The sequence below is a fragment of the Cervus elaphus genome, chromosome 7, assembly GCF_910594005.1.
Source record: "Cervus elaphus chromosome 7, mCerEla1.1, whole genome shotgun sequence".
Classification (NCBI taxonomy): Eukaryota; Metazoa; Chordata; class Mammalia; order Artiodactyla; family Cervidae; genus Cervus; species Cervus elaphus.
The window spans coordinates 28,849,218-28,865,537 of record NC_057821.1 but is presented as its reverse complement, the minus strand read 5'-3'; the positions used below and the strand labels follow the sequence as shown (position 1 = coordinate 28,865,537).

The following is a 16,320-nucleotide window of genomic DNA, read 5'->3' as shown; positions in this document are numbered from 1 at the left end:
AGGGTTCAATTCCTGGTCAGGGAACTAAGATCCCACAAGCCGAGTGGCCAAAAAAAAAAAGTTCCCCATAGCTTTACTCTAAAAATATTTTTATTAATAGATATTAAATAAGGTACAGAAGGAAAAGGAGCTGGTGTTAGGTTCTGATTGTTATGTCCCCTGCTCTTCACCCTAGCTCTTCCCGTGTCTTGCCTATTTTTTTGGGCATTTTCTTAGCATGAGGATCTTCCAGCTCCTTAGCCTTGTAATAGTGGGGCGCCACTTCGAGAAGCCAACTGCTCTCAATCTCCAATACCTGCAGAAAGAGAGAAAAAAAATCAGCAAGATTCTCTTTTGTAACCTAGATTCTGAGATGTGTGTGATTTTTTTTTTTTTTTAATGTGTGTGATTTTTAAAAAGCTTCTCTTCTTTCCCCTTTGACTGCATGGCAAGGGAAATGGTTATCTGGCTCTAATACTCTAGACCCCAACACTCTGTTATATGTTGTTCAAGAGCACAAGTAAGCTAACCTAAACAAAAGCCTGAGCCTAGACTAAAATACCCGCAGGACAAAGGCCACACCTGCTTTGTTCACCATTATCACTGCAGCCCCTGAAGCACTGAGACAATGCATTCAGCACTTGGTGAATGAACAGATCTTAGTGGATGCTGAGACAGCTGTTAGAATGGATGCCTTTCTATCTTATCCTCTATCTTATCCTACCTTAAACCAAGTTGCTTTCCTCTTTCTCTGCCAGTCCCAGCAACCTGAACCTGGGTTTTTCGCATGCCAGAATACCATCTCCCACACAACCCACCTACCTGGGCAGGCCAAGGTGCCCTCACCTGTCTCATGAACTCTTTGGTGGTCAAGACAAGTTCATGGTAGAGCAGCCAGCGTGGCTGTTCCTCAAAGAGGGAAGAATTGGGATGAATGAACACCGTCTGCTGCTGTTTCACTGTGCGGTAGCCGCTGCGAGTCAACCGTGCTGTGTGGTAGAAGTAGCCAGCAGTGATGGCCTGGAAGCAGGCAGGAAAGGAAGTCAATGGGAACGGCTGGCATCCAGGGACCCTCGGCACTCTACCTTTTTAGTGCAGGCTCTGGGAGAACTGGAGGAAGGTAAGGACCTCCAGTGCCCCAGGAAGAAAGCACAAGGGGAACCCACCTTCCACAGGGAAAGGGGCATGTTCGCAGGTCGCTGGCCCCAGACAAGCTTGCTCCTCAGGAGATAATGGGTGGACAGCAGGAGACTAGACTAAGGAAATGCTGACCTTTCGGACACGGATGTAGTCCCCTTGGCAGGAACTGAGACCAACTTCCACACGTTCCAAGAGCCCCTCCAGCTGCTCCCGCACATCCCGGGCTCGGCGCATGGATCTGAACTGAACAAAGTTCTCATAGCACCACTGGGAAGAGTAACCACTCTCAGCCCACTATGAAGCAAGAGGGAGGGAAAAGGGGGGTGTTAAGTTTATACAGCAGGACCAGAGTCCCCTGTGCCCTCCTCATTCCCATTTACCCAAACCCAGGGACCTGTGTGTAAACATTCAGCAGAACCAGGTGGTCCCCACCAGGGAGGAAGAAGTTGACCCGAGCGTTGTCAGCATGGACGACCTTGTCCTTAGGTCGGTAGAAGATGGAGTTGTTGACGGAGAGCATGGCAGCCACTGTCAGGATCTCCTCTGAACAGCTGTACCTGGGGCAGGAAGGGAGAAACACGAGAGCTCAAAGCAAGACACAGAGGAACAGACACGGTGAAGAGGAAAGGGACTGCGGCGTGATGGATGTCCTCACGTGGGGGCTGCAGGCTGGGCTGATGGCTACAAATCAGAGAGTAGACTGCTTTTGGTGGCAGGGGCAGCAGGATGGGGGTCCAGGCGGTGAGGTCAGGTTGTAGATAAAACAGTAACAGGAGACGTGCAGGGAGGCAGGGGCAGGAAAATGTCATGAGGGTTCTGCAGTAAGAAGGTGTGCATTCTGTTTATAATAGCCAGGACATGGAAGCAACCTAGATGCCCATCAGCAGATGAATGGATAAGGAAGCTGTGGTACATATACACCATGGAATATTACTCAGCCATTAAAAAGAATTCATTTGAACCAGTTCTAATGAGATGGATGAAACTGGAGCCCATTATACAGAGTGAAGTAAGCCAGAAAGATAAAGAACATTACAGCATACTAACACATATATATGGAATTTAGAAAGATGGTAACGACAACCCTATATGCAAAACAGAAAAAGAGACACAGAAGTACAGAACAGACTTTTGAACTCTGTGGGAGAAGGTAAGGGTGGAATGTTGCGAAAGAACAGCATGTATATTATCTATGGTGAAACAGGTCACCAGCCCAGGTGGGATGCATGAGACAAGTGCTCGAGCCTGGTGCACTGGGAAGACCCAGAGGAATCGGGTGGAGAGGGAGGTGGGAGGGGGGATCGGGATGGGGAATACGTGTAAATCTATTGCTGATTCATGTCAATGTATGACAAAACCCACTGAAAAAATAAATTAATTAATTAATTAATTAATTAAAAAAAAAAAAAAGAAGGTGTGCATTATAGCAGTTCCTTTAACTTCAACCACAGCCAAGGGATGGCATTAAAACGTGATCTCCCCCCAGTTTGATGCTGAAGACCTTTTCTAGTCTGAACCTCTTATGCTAGGCTAAAACACCTTGGCTTGTTCTTGCCTCTACTTAATTCTCCTAATAATGTTCATTCTGTCCCACCCATCATCTGTTTATCCAGTTCAAATAAGAAATAGAGGCAAGCTTTTTTCCATAGTTATCTCTTACCAAAGCCACTGAGTTGGTTAATAATTTGCAGATTTCTAGACCCCATCCCAGACCTCTTAAATTACAATCTGTGGTTTGGTCTAGAAATCTGCTTTTTTTTTTTTTTCTTTCATAAACAGCAGTTAATTCTTAGAAACTCTGCTTGTAACCTCTTTTTTGCCACACCACGCACCAAGTGTGGGATCTTAGTTTCTGATCGGGGATTGAACCCATGCTCCCTGCTTTGGAAACACAGAGTCATAACCACAGGACTGCTGGGGAAGTCCCTGCTCGTAACATCCTTAGAGAATTTGTCTAGCTGCTTGACATCTGCCTGATTGCTGGGTGTTTGATTAATATTTATGTATCATGAAATAAAATTACACGTTGTCACTGAAAAAAAAAAAAATTAAAAAAAATTAAAAAGTGATCCCCCCAGAGCTGCATCATAGTCTGAAATCGTAGGAGAATCTACTACTCTCTAGTAGATTACTAGAGAGTAAGCCTCCAAGCCAGCCCTCCCTCAGCACTCCTCACAGGTAAAGTCTTCCACTTTTGTTCATGCCCCCAAATTTTCTACATTCTTGGCTATCTCATCCATTTGATATCATAACCAAAGACAGGACGGTGTCTTACTGACCACTGTGGACCTCAAAAGGGCAATAAGAGTTATCCAACAACTTGTTATTGGTTAAAGAATAATGTGGTGGGGAGAAAAAGGAAGCTCACAAAGATGGCCCCAGAGACAGAAGCAGGCATGGCCAGTGTGTGTGCCAGGGGCCCGGCCGAGTCAAGGACTTACTTCTCAGAGGCCAGGATCATTTTAGACAGCATGGGGTCCACAGGCAGCTCTGCCATCTTTCGACCAGACTAAGGAGAGGAAAGAGAGTTGAGGCCACTCCTCCCTCGGGTGTCCCTCCGCCCCTCGAGGGGTCACCCCAACCTTCCTCCCACCCCAGCCCACTGCCCTCCCACCTCACCGTGGTGAGCTCCCCAAGGTGGTTGAGGGCTCCTAGCGCATACAGCTGCTCCAGAGCCAGTAGCAGGGTCTCGTAGGGTGGGGGGTCCAGGAAATCAAAGTGCATTAGGTCATGGATCCCTGGAGAAGGATGGGCAGAGTTAGGACAGAGTCCTTCGCGTGACCACTGATGGCAGTCCCACCATCCCCTCTCAGAGGACTGGGGAGCCCAGTCACCTAAGCTCTTGAGCAGCAACACAACATTGCCCAGGCTGGTCCTCTGAATCTCGGGCACCGTGGTTTCCTCCAGCTCGTGCTGGTAAGCCCAGGCGGTATACAGGCGGAAGCACTTCCCCGCAGCCACCCGACCCGCCCGGCCAGCTCGCTGATTGGCAGAGGCCTGGAAAGAAAGGATCGTTTGTCAGGCCCATTGACAGTCTGGTGATGGAAAAGAGAAAGGGTGGTATTTCTGCAAGAAATCTTGGGGGTGTGGGTGTAGACCGCTAACCCCCCTGCTCTGAGCCGTCCCCACTGCTTCTGAGCTGGCCTGTTCTCCCCCTCACCCCATGGAGACCCCTCTCTGGCCCAGGCCCACCTTGCTGCAGGGTGTGACAGTGAGCGATTCCATGCCCGTGCGGGGGTTGTAGCTCTTCTGCTTACAGAACCCTGGATCCAGCACGTAAATGATGCCCTCGATGGTGAGCGAGGTCTCGGCGATATTGGTTGCCACAACCACCTGAAAGAAAGGATGTGGGGTTACCCAGAAACTCCACCCACCTAGTTACACAGAAAAAGTGATTTCTGGAAGATAAGGAGTGGATGAACAGGGACAAAGGAGCAGGAGCGGAAGCGATCTGTGGCCAAGGTCAAGAGGGGACCAGGCTAGCCAAAAGGGGAGAGAGACGTGGGGATAAGCAGGGCGTAACAAGGAAAGGAAAGGAAGAGGGTTCAGAATTTTTTTCAGAGATGGGAGTTGAGGGTGTTAGGCTCCTGCCCCATCCTTCCCATGGTTGCTTTCATAATCACCTTCATATGTTAGGTCCTAAAATAAACCCCCTAATGAGTCTCGCTGCTCTACTCCTGCCCCTGGTTACGCAGCATCCAGAATGGTCCTTTTAAAATGTGAGCCTCTTACATCATTCCCTGCATCCTTCAGTGGTTCCCATCCTACCTGACAATCACAGCCAAGCTCTTTTAGGCCCCGAGTTCTCCAGCCCCTGGCGACCCTTCCGATCTCATCTCTGAGTACCAGGGCTCCTGGCTCCACCCCTGCCTTCACACCCATCCTCCGCGTGCGCTATTCCCTCCACTTGGCGCACTCTTCTTCTGGGTCAGATGTCAGGCTGGCACCCTCCCGTGCCTGGCTGAGACTCCAGCTTCACTCTCACCTCATCAGACAAGGGGTGTCCCTACACCCTAAGGAAAATACCTTCCTGTCATTCCTCCCCACCACCACCTGCGACTCCCCTGGATGCACACTGTATCTCTTCAGATCCTTTGTCACAAATTGACATTATGTACTTACGTGTTATTTCCTAACCTTTGTTAGTCTAAACTCCCTGAGGCTAGAGACTTTGCTTAGTTCATCACTGTATCCTCATCCCTTAGAACACTTCCTGGAAAGTGGGAGGAGCTGTGTAAATATTTGTGGAAAGTTACATCTTTGCTCACAATCCTTTGATGACCACTCACTGGTCCAAAGTCCACACTCTTCCTCCTGCCATCAAAGGCTCTCTCTAACCGCCATCCCAAGTTGTTTTCCGTCGGTCTCCCCTTACTTTGCCATGTGAGCCTTCCACTAAGCCTGCTAGATTACTCTGACCTCAAACACCCCTTAGGCCTTCCTCTGATACTCCCCCAGCATCTTCCTTAAAGGTCCAGTTCAAATCCTGCCTCCTGGCACACCCAGACCCCCCCTTTTCATTGCATCTCTGCCACACTCACTTTCTGGACCATGCGTTTGACTATCTCTGTCTCTGCCATTGTCACCCTCTCACTCCAGCACCAGCAGTGAGGGGCTGGCTGACTGCCACCCAGCCTCGCAGCTGTGCCCAGGACACACCTTGCGCAGGGCATGCACATTCTTTCCTTTTCACTTCTAATTGCATGAACCATAGGGGATGATGAATGTGGGCTTCTCCAACTGACCTTTCGTGCCCCCGGGGGCGTGGGCTGGAAGATCCGCGCCTGCATGTCGGAAGGCAGGTTGGCATAGATGGGCAGCACCAGGAGCTCCCGGATCTTGGAGCCCAGGCGGCGGCAGCGATCCTGGAGCATCTCGCAAGCAGCCTCAATCTCCTCCTGGATTTGGATAGGGAGAGCAGCACGGGACCCAGAGTCACGCAGGGCCGACCCGCCAGCCCAGTCTTCCCCGGGATATGTACACCAGCCCTCCCCCACATCGCACCTGTCCTGTGAGGAACACCAGGATGTCCCCGGGAGGCTGAGTCACATGGATCTGCAGCACGGACACCACACAGGCCTCCAGGTAGTCTGCCTCCGGAGCCTGGTCAGGAGGACGCGGGGTCACAGGAGGGCCACCTGCTCCAGCAAACCCCTTCCTCTCCTCCAGCTTGACATACACTTTATCCTGATTCCCCTCAGGACTCTCATCCCATCCTTCCCTCCAAGGACAATCTCCTCCAAAGCTCTGCTGCCTTCACACTTAAGCCCACCCTCCCTGAGGGGGCACCTTGGTGTAGAAGATGTCAACTGGAAACCTGCGTCCAGGGATTCGGAAGATGGGGGCGTCATCGAAGAAGGTGGAAAAGCGGGCCGTGTCCAGTGTGGCTGAAGCCACCAGGACCTTGAGCTCAGGTCGGAACCGCGCAACATCCTTGATCAACCCAAAGAGAATGTCTGTGTGCAAGGTCCGTTCGTGGGCTTCATCCACCATCACCACACTGGGGAAGGAATGGGGGCAGCAGTGAGCTGGCGGTGCAGGACACTGGGGCCCCCAGAGGAGAGAAACAGAAGAAAGCAAAGAGCCAAAGGGTGAATGTGGGAGGAGGGAGCTCCAAGGAGAGGCTAGTCATCCCAGTTAAGACAGACAACAGAGAGTTAGAGGAGGGGGCTTGTGAGTCTACAGCATCTCCCAGCCCGGGCAGACATCAGCACCCACGATTTAACCCTAACTCTCTGGGCCCATCTCAGTTCTAGGACGGTTAAAACCATAAAGAGTCACGAACCGGTGGATAAGTCAGAAGAGAAGACAATGGCCAAACTGGCTGTTGGAAGTGAGAAAACAGGGTGGAAAGGAAAAGAGAGAAAGGCCAGCGATGAAAGGATATGATAAAGAAAGGTGCCTAAGGTCAGGAGAGCAGCAGACCGGAGGGAGGCGAGGGTGGGCGGCTCCCCTTCCCATGGGAGCTGGGGGACCTGTGCGGACCTGTAACTCGCAAGGTCAGGCTCAGAGAGGAATTCCCGGAGAAGCATCCCATCCGTCATGTAGCGCAGGACGGTTCGCTCTGAGGTGCAGTCCTCGAAGCGGATGCTGTAGCCGACCTGTCAAGGGGTCCGGGAGTCATGGACAGTTTGGCTGGCGCTCTCGGGAGGGAGGGCCAGGGGCTAAGGGCGAGCACCTAGACCGGTGGGGGGCAGGGGGAGCCTGTGGGCGGTGGGGGTGAATCCCAGATCTGAGGGGCTCCCCGCAACCCTCAGTCCCCACAGGTCTCACCTCATTGCCAAGCTTCACACCCATCTCCCGGGCCACTCGGGCAGCCACGCTCATGGCTGCCACTCTCCGGGGCTGGGTACAGGCGATCTTCATACCCTTCTTTGTGTAACCCTGCATGACAAGAAGAAAGAGGAGGCTCTCCCTTTGCTAAATATGCAATTCAGAGAAGCTGGAAATGCAGGCCAGGGCAGCAGGAACGGAAGAACAGACAGAAGCTGAAAACCAGACAAGGATCAACAGATAGGATGGCAGACCTGGAGCTCCCAAAAGGTCCTCACCCAGAACTGGCAGTTCCAGCCTGCTGGGTCATCAGGTTTGAGGCTCTGCGAGAGGTAAGCTGGAAAAAGACTGACAGGCTAGGTAGACTCCAAAGCAAGGGGAACAAAGGCAGGCACAAAAACAGGCAAAGTCTTTTCATTCCTCATTCCCTGGCCCTGCAGAGGCCAGGCTGGTGGAGTGCGGGGTCCATGTTCACACCCACGTGCCGTCTATCCATCTACACCTCCTTCCAATGTGAAGGCACAGAACGCTTCCCAGGCATGGACCCCATGGCAGGAAGTGAGAACGGAAATGTGAAAAGGGTGTGGTCCGCCCTTTCAAGAACCTCACCACTTAGCAGAAAAGACTAAAGGAGCGAGATGAAAAGGGAAAGCGATGACATAAAACCCCACGAAAAGGAGCTGCCAGGACAGCGCTGGTCAGTGGCAACTAAGGGCGTGGCTGCCGTACCTCCTCAAAGAGGTACTGCGGGATCTGGGTGGTCTTGCCCGAGCCCGTCTCGCCTTCGATGATGAGGACTTGATGATTAGCAATAGCAGCCAGGAGCTCCTCTCGGAATGGGAACACGGGAAGGCTGCGGCGGACGGCCTGGATGGACTCCTTCTGCTGGGCCTGAGTGGGGGCGGGCGGGGCTGACGGCTCCTAAGGAGGGGGTAGAAGGCCATGAGTATCAGGGCCGGCGCCAGCCTCCTCAGGATGTCCCAGCGCCCTCCACCCTCACCTCATCGCCCTGGAGCTGAGTGGCCCGGACAAACTCAATGGTCTCCTCCTCCTCCAGCACCAGCTGATACTTGGGCTCCTGGGAGGCAGCATCTCGGGCCCCAAACTTCAGGGATGCTGCCCCGAGCCGGGCCTCCTCCCAGCGCCGCTGCTCCTCCCCAGGGGCACCGGACTCCTCTTCCACTAGATCCACCGCGCGTGCAGGCTACGGAGACAGGGGGATGTGGAGACAGAGCTGCCCTCTCTGCCCAGTGCCCCCTCCCCAGCCGCGACCCGCGCCCACAGAGAAAGGCAACACAAGCGGGGGGCCCTGCCAAGCTGCCGCCCTAGTCCCTGAAGCCTTCCCTCCCCTCCGCTCGGGCACCCGGGCTGAAGCGGCGACCCTCTCGCCTCACCTGTCCTCGGGTCTCCTCGGGCATGTGGTAGCGATTGGTGGCCTCCAGCTTCTCCTGCTCCCCAGCCGCCCGGTACTCCCGGGCGAGATCCCGCACGCGCCGCTTGTACCTGAGCTCCCGGCGCTCGTGTCGGCTCAGCTCCACGTCCCCGAAGAGGAACTCCTCGTCCGCCAGCTCAGCCTCCAGGTCCTCAAGCTTCTCTCGCTCCCGCTTGGCCAGGTATTCCCGGCGGGATTTCTTCCTCAGCTCAGGGACCTGGGTCAGGACAGGGCAGTCAGCGCCTCCTCTCACTGGAAGAGTGACCCCTTTCCCCTGTCCCCCTAAGAGGGACAACCTCCTGGGCAGGCCGACCCGGGGACCTAAAGATGTGTCCTCCACCGTCCTTCCCTTCTCACGGAACAACCTGACTAATGAGGAGCCCAACGTAGGGCCCACAGGCTGCCTTCCAGCAGCTCGGACGGTCCTTCCAGGCAGCCTCACCATCTTTGCCAACATCGATTCACCAGGATAATTATGTGTGTGTTTTATATTCAACCCTTGCTGTTTTATTCGACTCAGAGAAAAGGGGGATAACATGATGGCTGATGCCATGATGTGGAGGCAGAGGTCTCAAACTGAAAACGACTGAGACAATCAGAAACCACCAGGTCCCCTCCCCTTTGGGGCCCTGAGTGTATCGGGTTGACCAAAAAGTTCATTAGGGTTTTTCTGCAACATCTTATGGAAAAAAACTCGAATGAACTTTTTGGCCAACTTGATACTTAATTTCTTGGTTTTTTGTTCCATGATATACTAAAATGGAGTTTATGCTCATGACTTGATCTGAGTACCACAATCGAATTCTCCTTCAGCCTGACAGGCACACCACCCCCACCACGGGATGTACACACCACCACCCAAGAGGCGCTGCTGCTACAGATGTTTAATCTGAGTCTGAGCAAGCTGTAAGACCCAATTTCCACTTTAAAGTAAGCACTGGGACAGAACTTAACACCACAAGATAAGGATCAGATAAATCCAAAATGTAGGACACGGTGTACAAGATGAGACAGAAAGAAAGAGAGAAAGGGAAAATGAAACAAACTGAAGAGACCTTACACTCAAATGCAATGCATGAAAAGCAACTGGATTTCAGTTTGGAAAAAGCAGTTATTAAAGACATTTTGGGATAACTAAGAAAATTTCATTGTGGGCAGATTCTTAGCTGATACAGGAGAATCATCTTCTTGGGCATGACAGTGGCACTGTGTGAGGTCTTCAGGCGCCAGGTGCATGCTGATGGGATAAGATGCCGCAATGTCTAAAACTTTCATATGGTTCAAAACGGACCAAAAAAGCTGCCATTTACACAAACATTGAAAATACTGCACATGGTATTAGCAATTTTTTAATCCAAACAGTCTGGATGGATGTTGTTATGCTATTCTTTCAACTTTTCCTATTTGTGAAAATTATGAAAATTTTCATAATTGAAAAAAGGAAAGAAAAGTTCTAGAAAGTAAAAATACTACATCAGCACCAAGAGACATCTCAGAAGTCTCTGGCTACAGTCACTTTCTGCGATGTGACCTGAGATGGATATGTCAGGGGAGACCTGATGGCCACCAGGGCATTGTTAAGACACCAAGAGCCTCGAAAGTCTTTGGGGAAATCTAAATGTGACTTACATGGGAAGACCAGGGCTTCAGAAAACTGCAACCCTACCAAGGCTACCCCCATAACAAGTCCAGTTCATGAATCATAAGGGTTCAGTCCCTGTGCAGTGAGAAGACCAACTCTGAAAATCAGTGGGTGATCACAAGGCCTGAGGGGGTCAGGGTGGGATGGGGTGTGTGGGGGAGCTAGGAAATGGAGGGATTAGATGGGAGAAGGTATCTGGAGATGGTGTGCACAAGCTCCACAGTCAGCACATCCCTGGGCAGTATGACCCTGCCCCACCCCTGTCCTCCAGCCAGCCCCTTGACCTTCCAGCTGCCTTTTGAGTACATCTCTTTAAGTCTCAGGAACAGGGAAAATCTATACTTCCCTCACTAACATACAGTCTTCTCGGGAGCCATTATGGGGGGTCCCGCCTGTGACGAGGTCATGAAGAAAATACCAGGCAGGCAAGGCCGTCCGGGACCCCATCCAGGACGAGGTCACGAGGAAAATACCTGACAGGCAAGGCCGTCTAGGATAAGGGACCCTCCAGGTTGGCCTCGGCCTCTACCCTACCCTATATCCTCCCCTCTTTTCTGCTGTTGTTCTTATTTGCCCTGCTGCAGATTCTTGTGTTGCCTGCCGAGAGCTCTCCTGCTCCTCTTTCACTGAATAAAGACCAACTTAAAAGATAATTAATAAATCTCTTGGATGCTGGTACCCTATGAAGGGGCCAGGGATGAAGGAAATGCTTCAATTCAAACCCTTTTGCTGGCATTCTGGCTTGTTTGATAAATGTGTGCTCTCATTGCACAAAATGCTCATGATTGTTCTAAACATCCTAAGTACAGTACGCTAACAAAAGAAACTATTAAGCATAGGCCCCTTCGCGGGGTGAGAAAAGCTCCACAAATATTATAGCCACAAATGTGCCTAATAGAAAATAGTTTAGACAGAGATTAGCAGGCGACTTCTTGCAGGTAATTAACTTTTAGACTAAGAGCCTGTTTTGTGCCATATCTGCTGTTTTTGAAATCCTTTGCATTTCTGTTCTGTAAAAAATGTAATCCTATCTAGTTCCCTTGGAGATGACACCTAATAGAAAGAAAATAGATTAACCACAAATAAGACAGGGTCAGCTACTGAAGTTGCTTAAAGTTGCACCAGGTGCAAGCCATAAATTGTCAACAGGCCTGAAAGCCAAAAGATATTATACATAGAGATTAACCATAAAAAAGGCCCTAATAGGCACAGAGCCCTTTGGGGGGTGAGGAAGCCCTATTAGAGAATACAAAAAATATTGTTTTAAAAGTGGTTATTAGATCAATGTTTGATTGATGTTAATGTGCTGAGGTTGTGCAGTGGAAACTATTGTTAATATAGTTAAAGATATAGTAAAATAAGAGTTTAGCCCTAGTATAAAAACAATAAGATAATTGTTAATTTTAACCAGGAGCACTAAATGGGTGCTGCCTCACCAGAGCCAGAGTCTTTGTGTGTTAAACTTTTTAGATAAATTTAGCTGAGAATTTCTGCAAAAAGACTGACTTTATGTTAACAAGATTGTATTTTTATTATGTTACAACTTGCTGTACCATGAGACTGCCAACCTTCTGTTTTCTGCTAACCTCAAGGCCAGAAGATCATGTACAAAAAATTTATGGGAAAAGACTCACATAAACAAAAAATATACAGAGCACACCTGGTTTCGTGAAGGACAAGCTGATATAATGTTAAACTAAGTCTGTATGCTTATCTGCCCCTTAGAAATGTACCAACTTAGGGTATAAAGGTTATGGTGAAAAATAAAGCAACTGCCAGACTCTGCTGCATATTCCTGGTCTGGTCTCTTTCTTTCTTTCTCTCTCTCTCTCCCTAGCAGACTTAGCCCTATCAAGGCCGGTCCTACGTGTCTCTCTCTCGCTGACGCCGTTCATCCTGAGGGTTCCCCTGGATCCTGCTGGGGCTGGACCCCGGCACAGTCTGATCTGATCCTAAGGGGTCAGATCAGACTGACTTCCCACTACAATTTATGTCCACCCTTAGCTGGCTCCTCAACCAGAGACCCAACACCCTCCACCTCAGCAGCCCCACCACACTTCCTCTGCATCTTTCCTCCCTAGCCCTAACCATTCCATCAGGAAGTCTTTCCCTTTGTCTTCCTGAGCACGGGGACTCACCATGGCCTTCCGGTCTTCCTCAGCCATCTTGAGGCGTTTCTGAGCCTCTTCATAAGCCTAGGAGAAGAAGGCAAGAGTGGTCAAAGTCCCCACGCCCACAGCCATTCCTGTCTAGCATCACAAGGATCATTCAGATGTTCCCTAGCATAAAGAAATGTCCCCCCTTCCCTGAGGAATCTCTGTGGTTACAGGTTCAGCAGAGAGCCACCTTAGCCCAAAGACCCAAAGAGATGACCAGACTACTGGAGGCGGCCCCTTGTCTTCCCAGAGATCACTCTCTGCGGTCACACCCAACCTCAGACCGGATCCAGGGGTCTGCCTGGGGACTGATGGAACGTGCTGCTCCTACGCACCTTCTTGTCTGACCGCTCCAGAACGTTGCGAGTCCGATCCTTGTCCCGCTGCCGAACCCGCTCGGCAAACGCATCGCGTTCCTCCAGGTCCTGAAGGCGCTCTCGCTCTGTCCGCTCCCACTCATCCTCCGACTCTGGCTTTTCCGTCTGCTCTTTCTTCTCCCTGCAGCCCAGCCCGGAGGATTAACTGAGGGCACTCAGAGCTTTACTGTCCCATCACCCACCTGCCCCATCCTCTCGCCCCCTACTTCTGACTTACCCTGTCTTCCTCTTTCCTTTCTCAGAAACTTGTTCCTCCTCCTCTTCTTCCTCTTCCTCCTCACGTTTCTTCCTCAGGTGTTTCCGTTTTTTCCGCTTCTTCTGGACACTGCTCCCGCCCCTGCCCACAGTCTCCCCGCTGCTCTCCTCACTGTCCTCCAACAACATATAAGAGCGGTTCTTTTCCAGCAGGGCTCGGGCTTCTCGCTCAGCTGCCCGAGCTGGCTTTTCCACCACTGCCTTCCGTGGGACCTGTCAGGAGAGAGAGGAGAAGACAGGGGATGTGAGCAACTCCTGATCTCTGCCCACCTACTCGGCCCTGTTCCTAATTTAAGGAGTAACTGATCTTAAGCCAGCTGTCATTCTCTCTCTTCCCCAAGGCTTCACACCATGTCCATCAGCCCGAATGGGTCTCTCAGCTCCTAAGCCATGCACCCTCTGCTAGGTACTAGGGATATAGGGATAAAGAAAAAACTTCCTGCCCTCACGGAGTTTGCATTCTCACACCCAATTCTCAACTGCTCAGCCTCTGTTCTCCCCAATGACTAAGTCACTCCTACCCAAGGACTGGACAAGGATTGTCCAGATTGTTTTGCAGAGCCCTGTCACAGGCCAGCACTGTACCAGCCTCCAGAGATACCCTGGTGAATGGATTAACACAGAGCTCCTACCCTCACATCAAGTACATTCTAACCTCATCTTTCACCAAGTGCATATGGGACAGCCACACCAGGTTATCTGCCATTCTCTGAACAAGTTCAACACTTTCAGTCTTAATGTATAATTTCTGAGCTCTTGTTCTGCAGGGTACAATTAGATAGTATGACTACAAAGACAAAAAACACAGTCTTGTCTTCCAGGAGCTCACCGTTACACCTTTACTCTTCCCCTTTCTCTACCCAACAAATTCCAGAAAATCTCTGGGCCTGCTTTTCTTGATCACAGCTACGCCACTTCTACCCTCCCTCAACACTGCCCTCACATCTCTTCTATAGCCTCACTCTTCCAAGGGTGGGCAACACCCAGCATCACCCGGAAACTTACTAGATTTGTTAGAAATGAAGAAACGAAAAAACCATCCCAGACCTACCGAATCGGAATCCTCATTTTAACAAAAGCCGTGGATGAATCCTAAACCTGTTTGAGAAACACTGCTTTATAGACCCTTAAGCCCTCCTCAATCTTCTCCACGGAAGTGGTCGCCCAGCCCGAAAGTGGTCACTGCTTGCAAACTGAGCTTAATTCTCCATTAGACAGTTAGCCCAAGTGAGCCCAAACTCTGTTGGACAAGTAACCTGGGGGCCCCTCCCCTGCTCCACCCACTCTCCCGCCGCTCCCACGCCGGGTCCCGCCTCTCCCAGTACCTTGTTCCAGAGTCTCAGGGCGAAGTCCCGGGCCGGCCCACTGAGGTCCAGGGTATCGGTGTCTCGCAAGCGCTGCACGAACTCCTCTGCCGAGGCACAGCGCTGCGCGGTACCGATCAGGAATTGGGCCACGTGCCGCTCGCTCAGTCCCAGCACCGAGTGCAGTTCGTCTTGCACCCAACGCTCCAGCCCCGCCGGTGTCGCCATGGCGACACACGCTCCCTATTCCGGGCCCTGAAAGTGTCTCCAGCTGCCACGTCGGCGGCCGGGCGGGTCGGAGGCCTAGAGCTCCAGGATGGAGCCTCTGCTCCGGAATGGAGCTGCCTTAGAACCTAGGGGCTCGGTTTCCGATAGCCCATAGCAATCTTCCCGGACCGCTGAGGCCGGAAGTAGCTGCTCTTTTCCGGCCTACGCACTACGGTGGCCGAGCGAGTTCAAATCTCGCGGAATTGTACGCGAACCTCGGAATAAAACATTCTCATTTCTTCCCCTACTGAATTTCTCTGTCGCCCTCTGTTGGTCATTCTTGAGTATTCAGTTCAGTTCAGTTCAGTTGAGTCGCTCAGTCGTGTCCGACTCTTTGCGACCCCATGAATAGCAGCACGCCAGGCTTCTCTATCCATCACCAACTCCCAGAGTTTACTCAAACTCATCTCCATCGAGTCGGTGATGCCATCCAGCCATCTCATCCTCTGTCGTCCCCTTCTCCTCCTGCCCCCAATCCCTCCCAACAATCCCTCCCAACATCAGGGTCTTTTCCAATGAGTGAACTCTTCGCATGAGGTGGCCAAAGTATTGGAGTTTCAGCTTCAGCATCAGTCCTTCCAATGAACACCCAGGACTGATCTCCTTTAGGATGGACTGGTTGGATCTCCTTGCAGTCCAAGGGACTCTCAAGAGTCTTCTCCAACACCACAGTTCTAATGCATCAATTTTTCGGCGCTCAGCTTTCTTCACAGGCCAACTCACATCCATACATGAGCACTGGAAAAAACCATAGCCTTGACTAGACGGACCTTTGTTGGCAAAGTAATCTCTCTGCTTTTTAATATGCTATCTAGGTTGGTCATAACTTTCCTTCCAATGAGTAAGTGTCTTTTAATTTCATGGCTGCAGTCACCATCTGCTGTGATTTTGGAGTCCCCCAAAATAAAGTCTGACACTGTTTCCACTGTCTCCCCATCTATTTGGCATGAAGTGATGGGACCAGATGCCATGATCTTAGTTTTCTGAATGTTGAGCTTCAAGCCAACTTTTTCACTCTCTTCTTTCACTTTCATCAAGAGCCTTTTTAGTTCCTCTTCACTTTCTGCCAGAAGGGTGGTGTCATCTGCATATCTGAGGTTATTGATATTTCTCCCAGCAATCTTGATTCCAGCTTGTGCTTCTTCCAGCCCAGCGTTTCTCATGATGTATTCTGCATATAAGTTAAATAAGCAGGGTGACAATATAGAGCCTTGACATACTCCTTTTCCTATTTGGAACCAGTCTGTTGGTCCATGTCCAGTACTAACTGTTGCTTCCTGACCTGCATATAGGTTTCTCAAGAGGTGGGTCAGGTGGTCTGATATTCCCATCTCCTGAAGAATTTCCCATGGTTTGTTGTGATCCGCACAATCAAAGGCTTTGGCATAGTCAATAAAGCAGACATAGATGCTTTTTCTGGAACTCTCTTGCTTTTTCGATGATCCAGCAGATGTTGGCAATTTGATCTCTGGTTCCTCTGCCTTTTCTAAAACCA

The 16,320-nt window shown here is 50.8% G+C and overlaps 1 protein-coding gene across 1 annotated transcript; it reads right to left on the bottom strand.

Moving 5' to 3' along the window:
• Nucleotides 1-72: 72 nt before the first annotated feature.
• DHX16 (DEAH-box helicase 16) lies at nt 73-14,978 on the bottom strand. The gene is made up of 20 exons (XM_043908035.1): nt 14,580-14,978; nt 13,217-13,467; nt 12,958-13,120; nt 12,605-12,661; nt 8,787-9,041; nt 8,393-8,596; nt 8,122-8,313; nt 7,393-7,503; nt 7,105-7,220; nt 6,409-6,619; nt 6,124-6,222; nt 5,865-6,017; nt 4,312-4,452; nt 3,954-4,116; nt 3,739-3,857; nt 3,561-3,628; nt 1,514-1,676; nt 1,252-1,413; nt 826-999; nt 73-295 (listed from the first exon to the last, which is right to left on the bottom strand). Exons 1-20 carry the CDS (start codon nt 14,784-14,786, stop codon nt 167-169), a joined length of 3,138 nt encoding a protein of 1,045 aa, XP_043763970.1. The 5' UTR covers nt 14,787-14,978; the 3' UTR covers nt 73-166.
• Nucleotides 14,979-16,320: the final 1,342 nt, after the last annotated feature.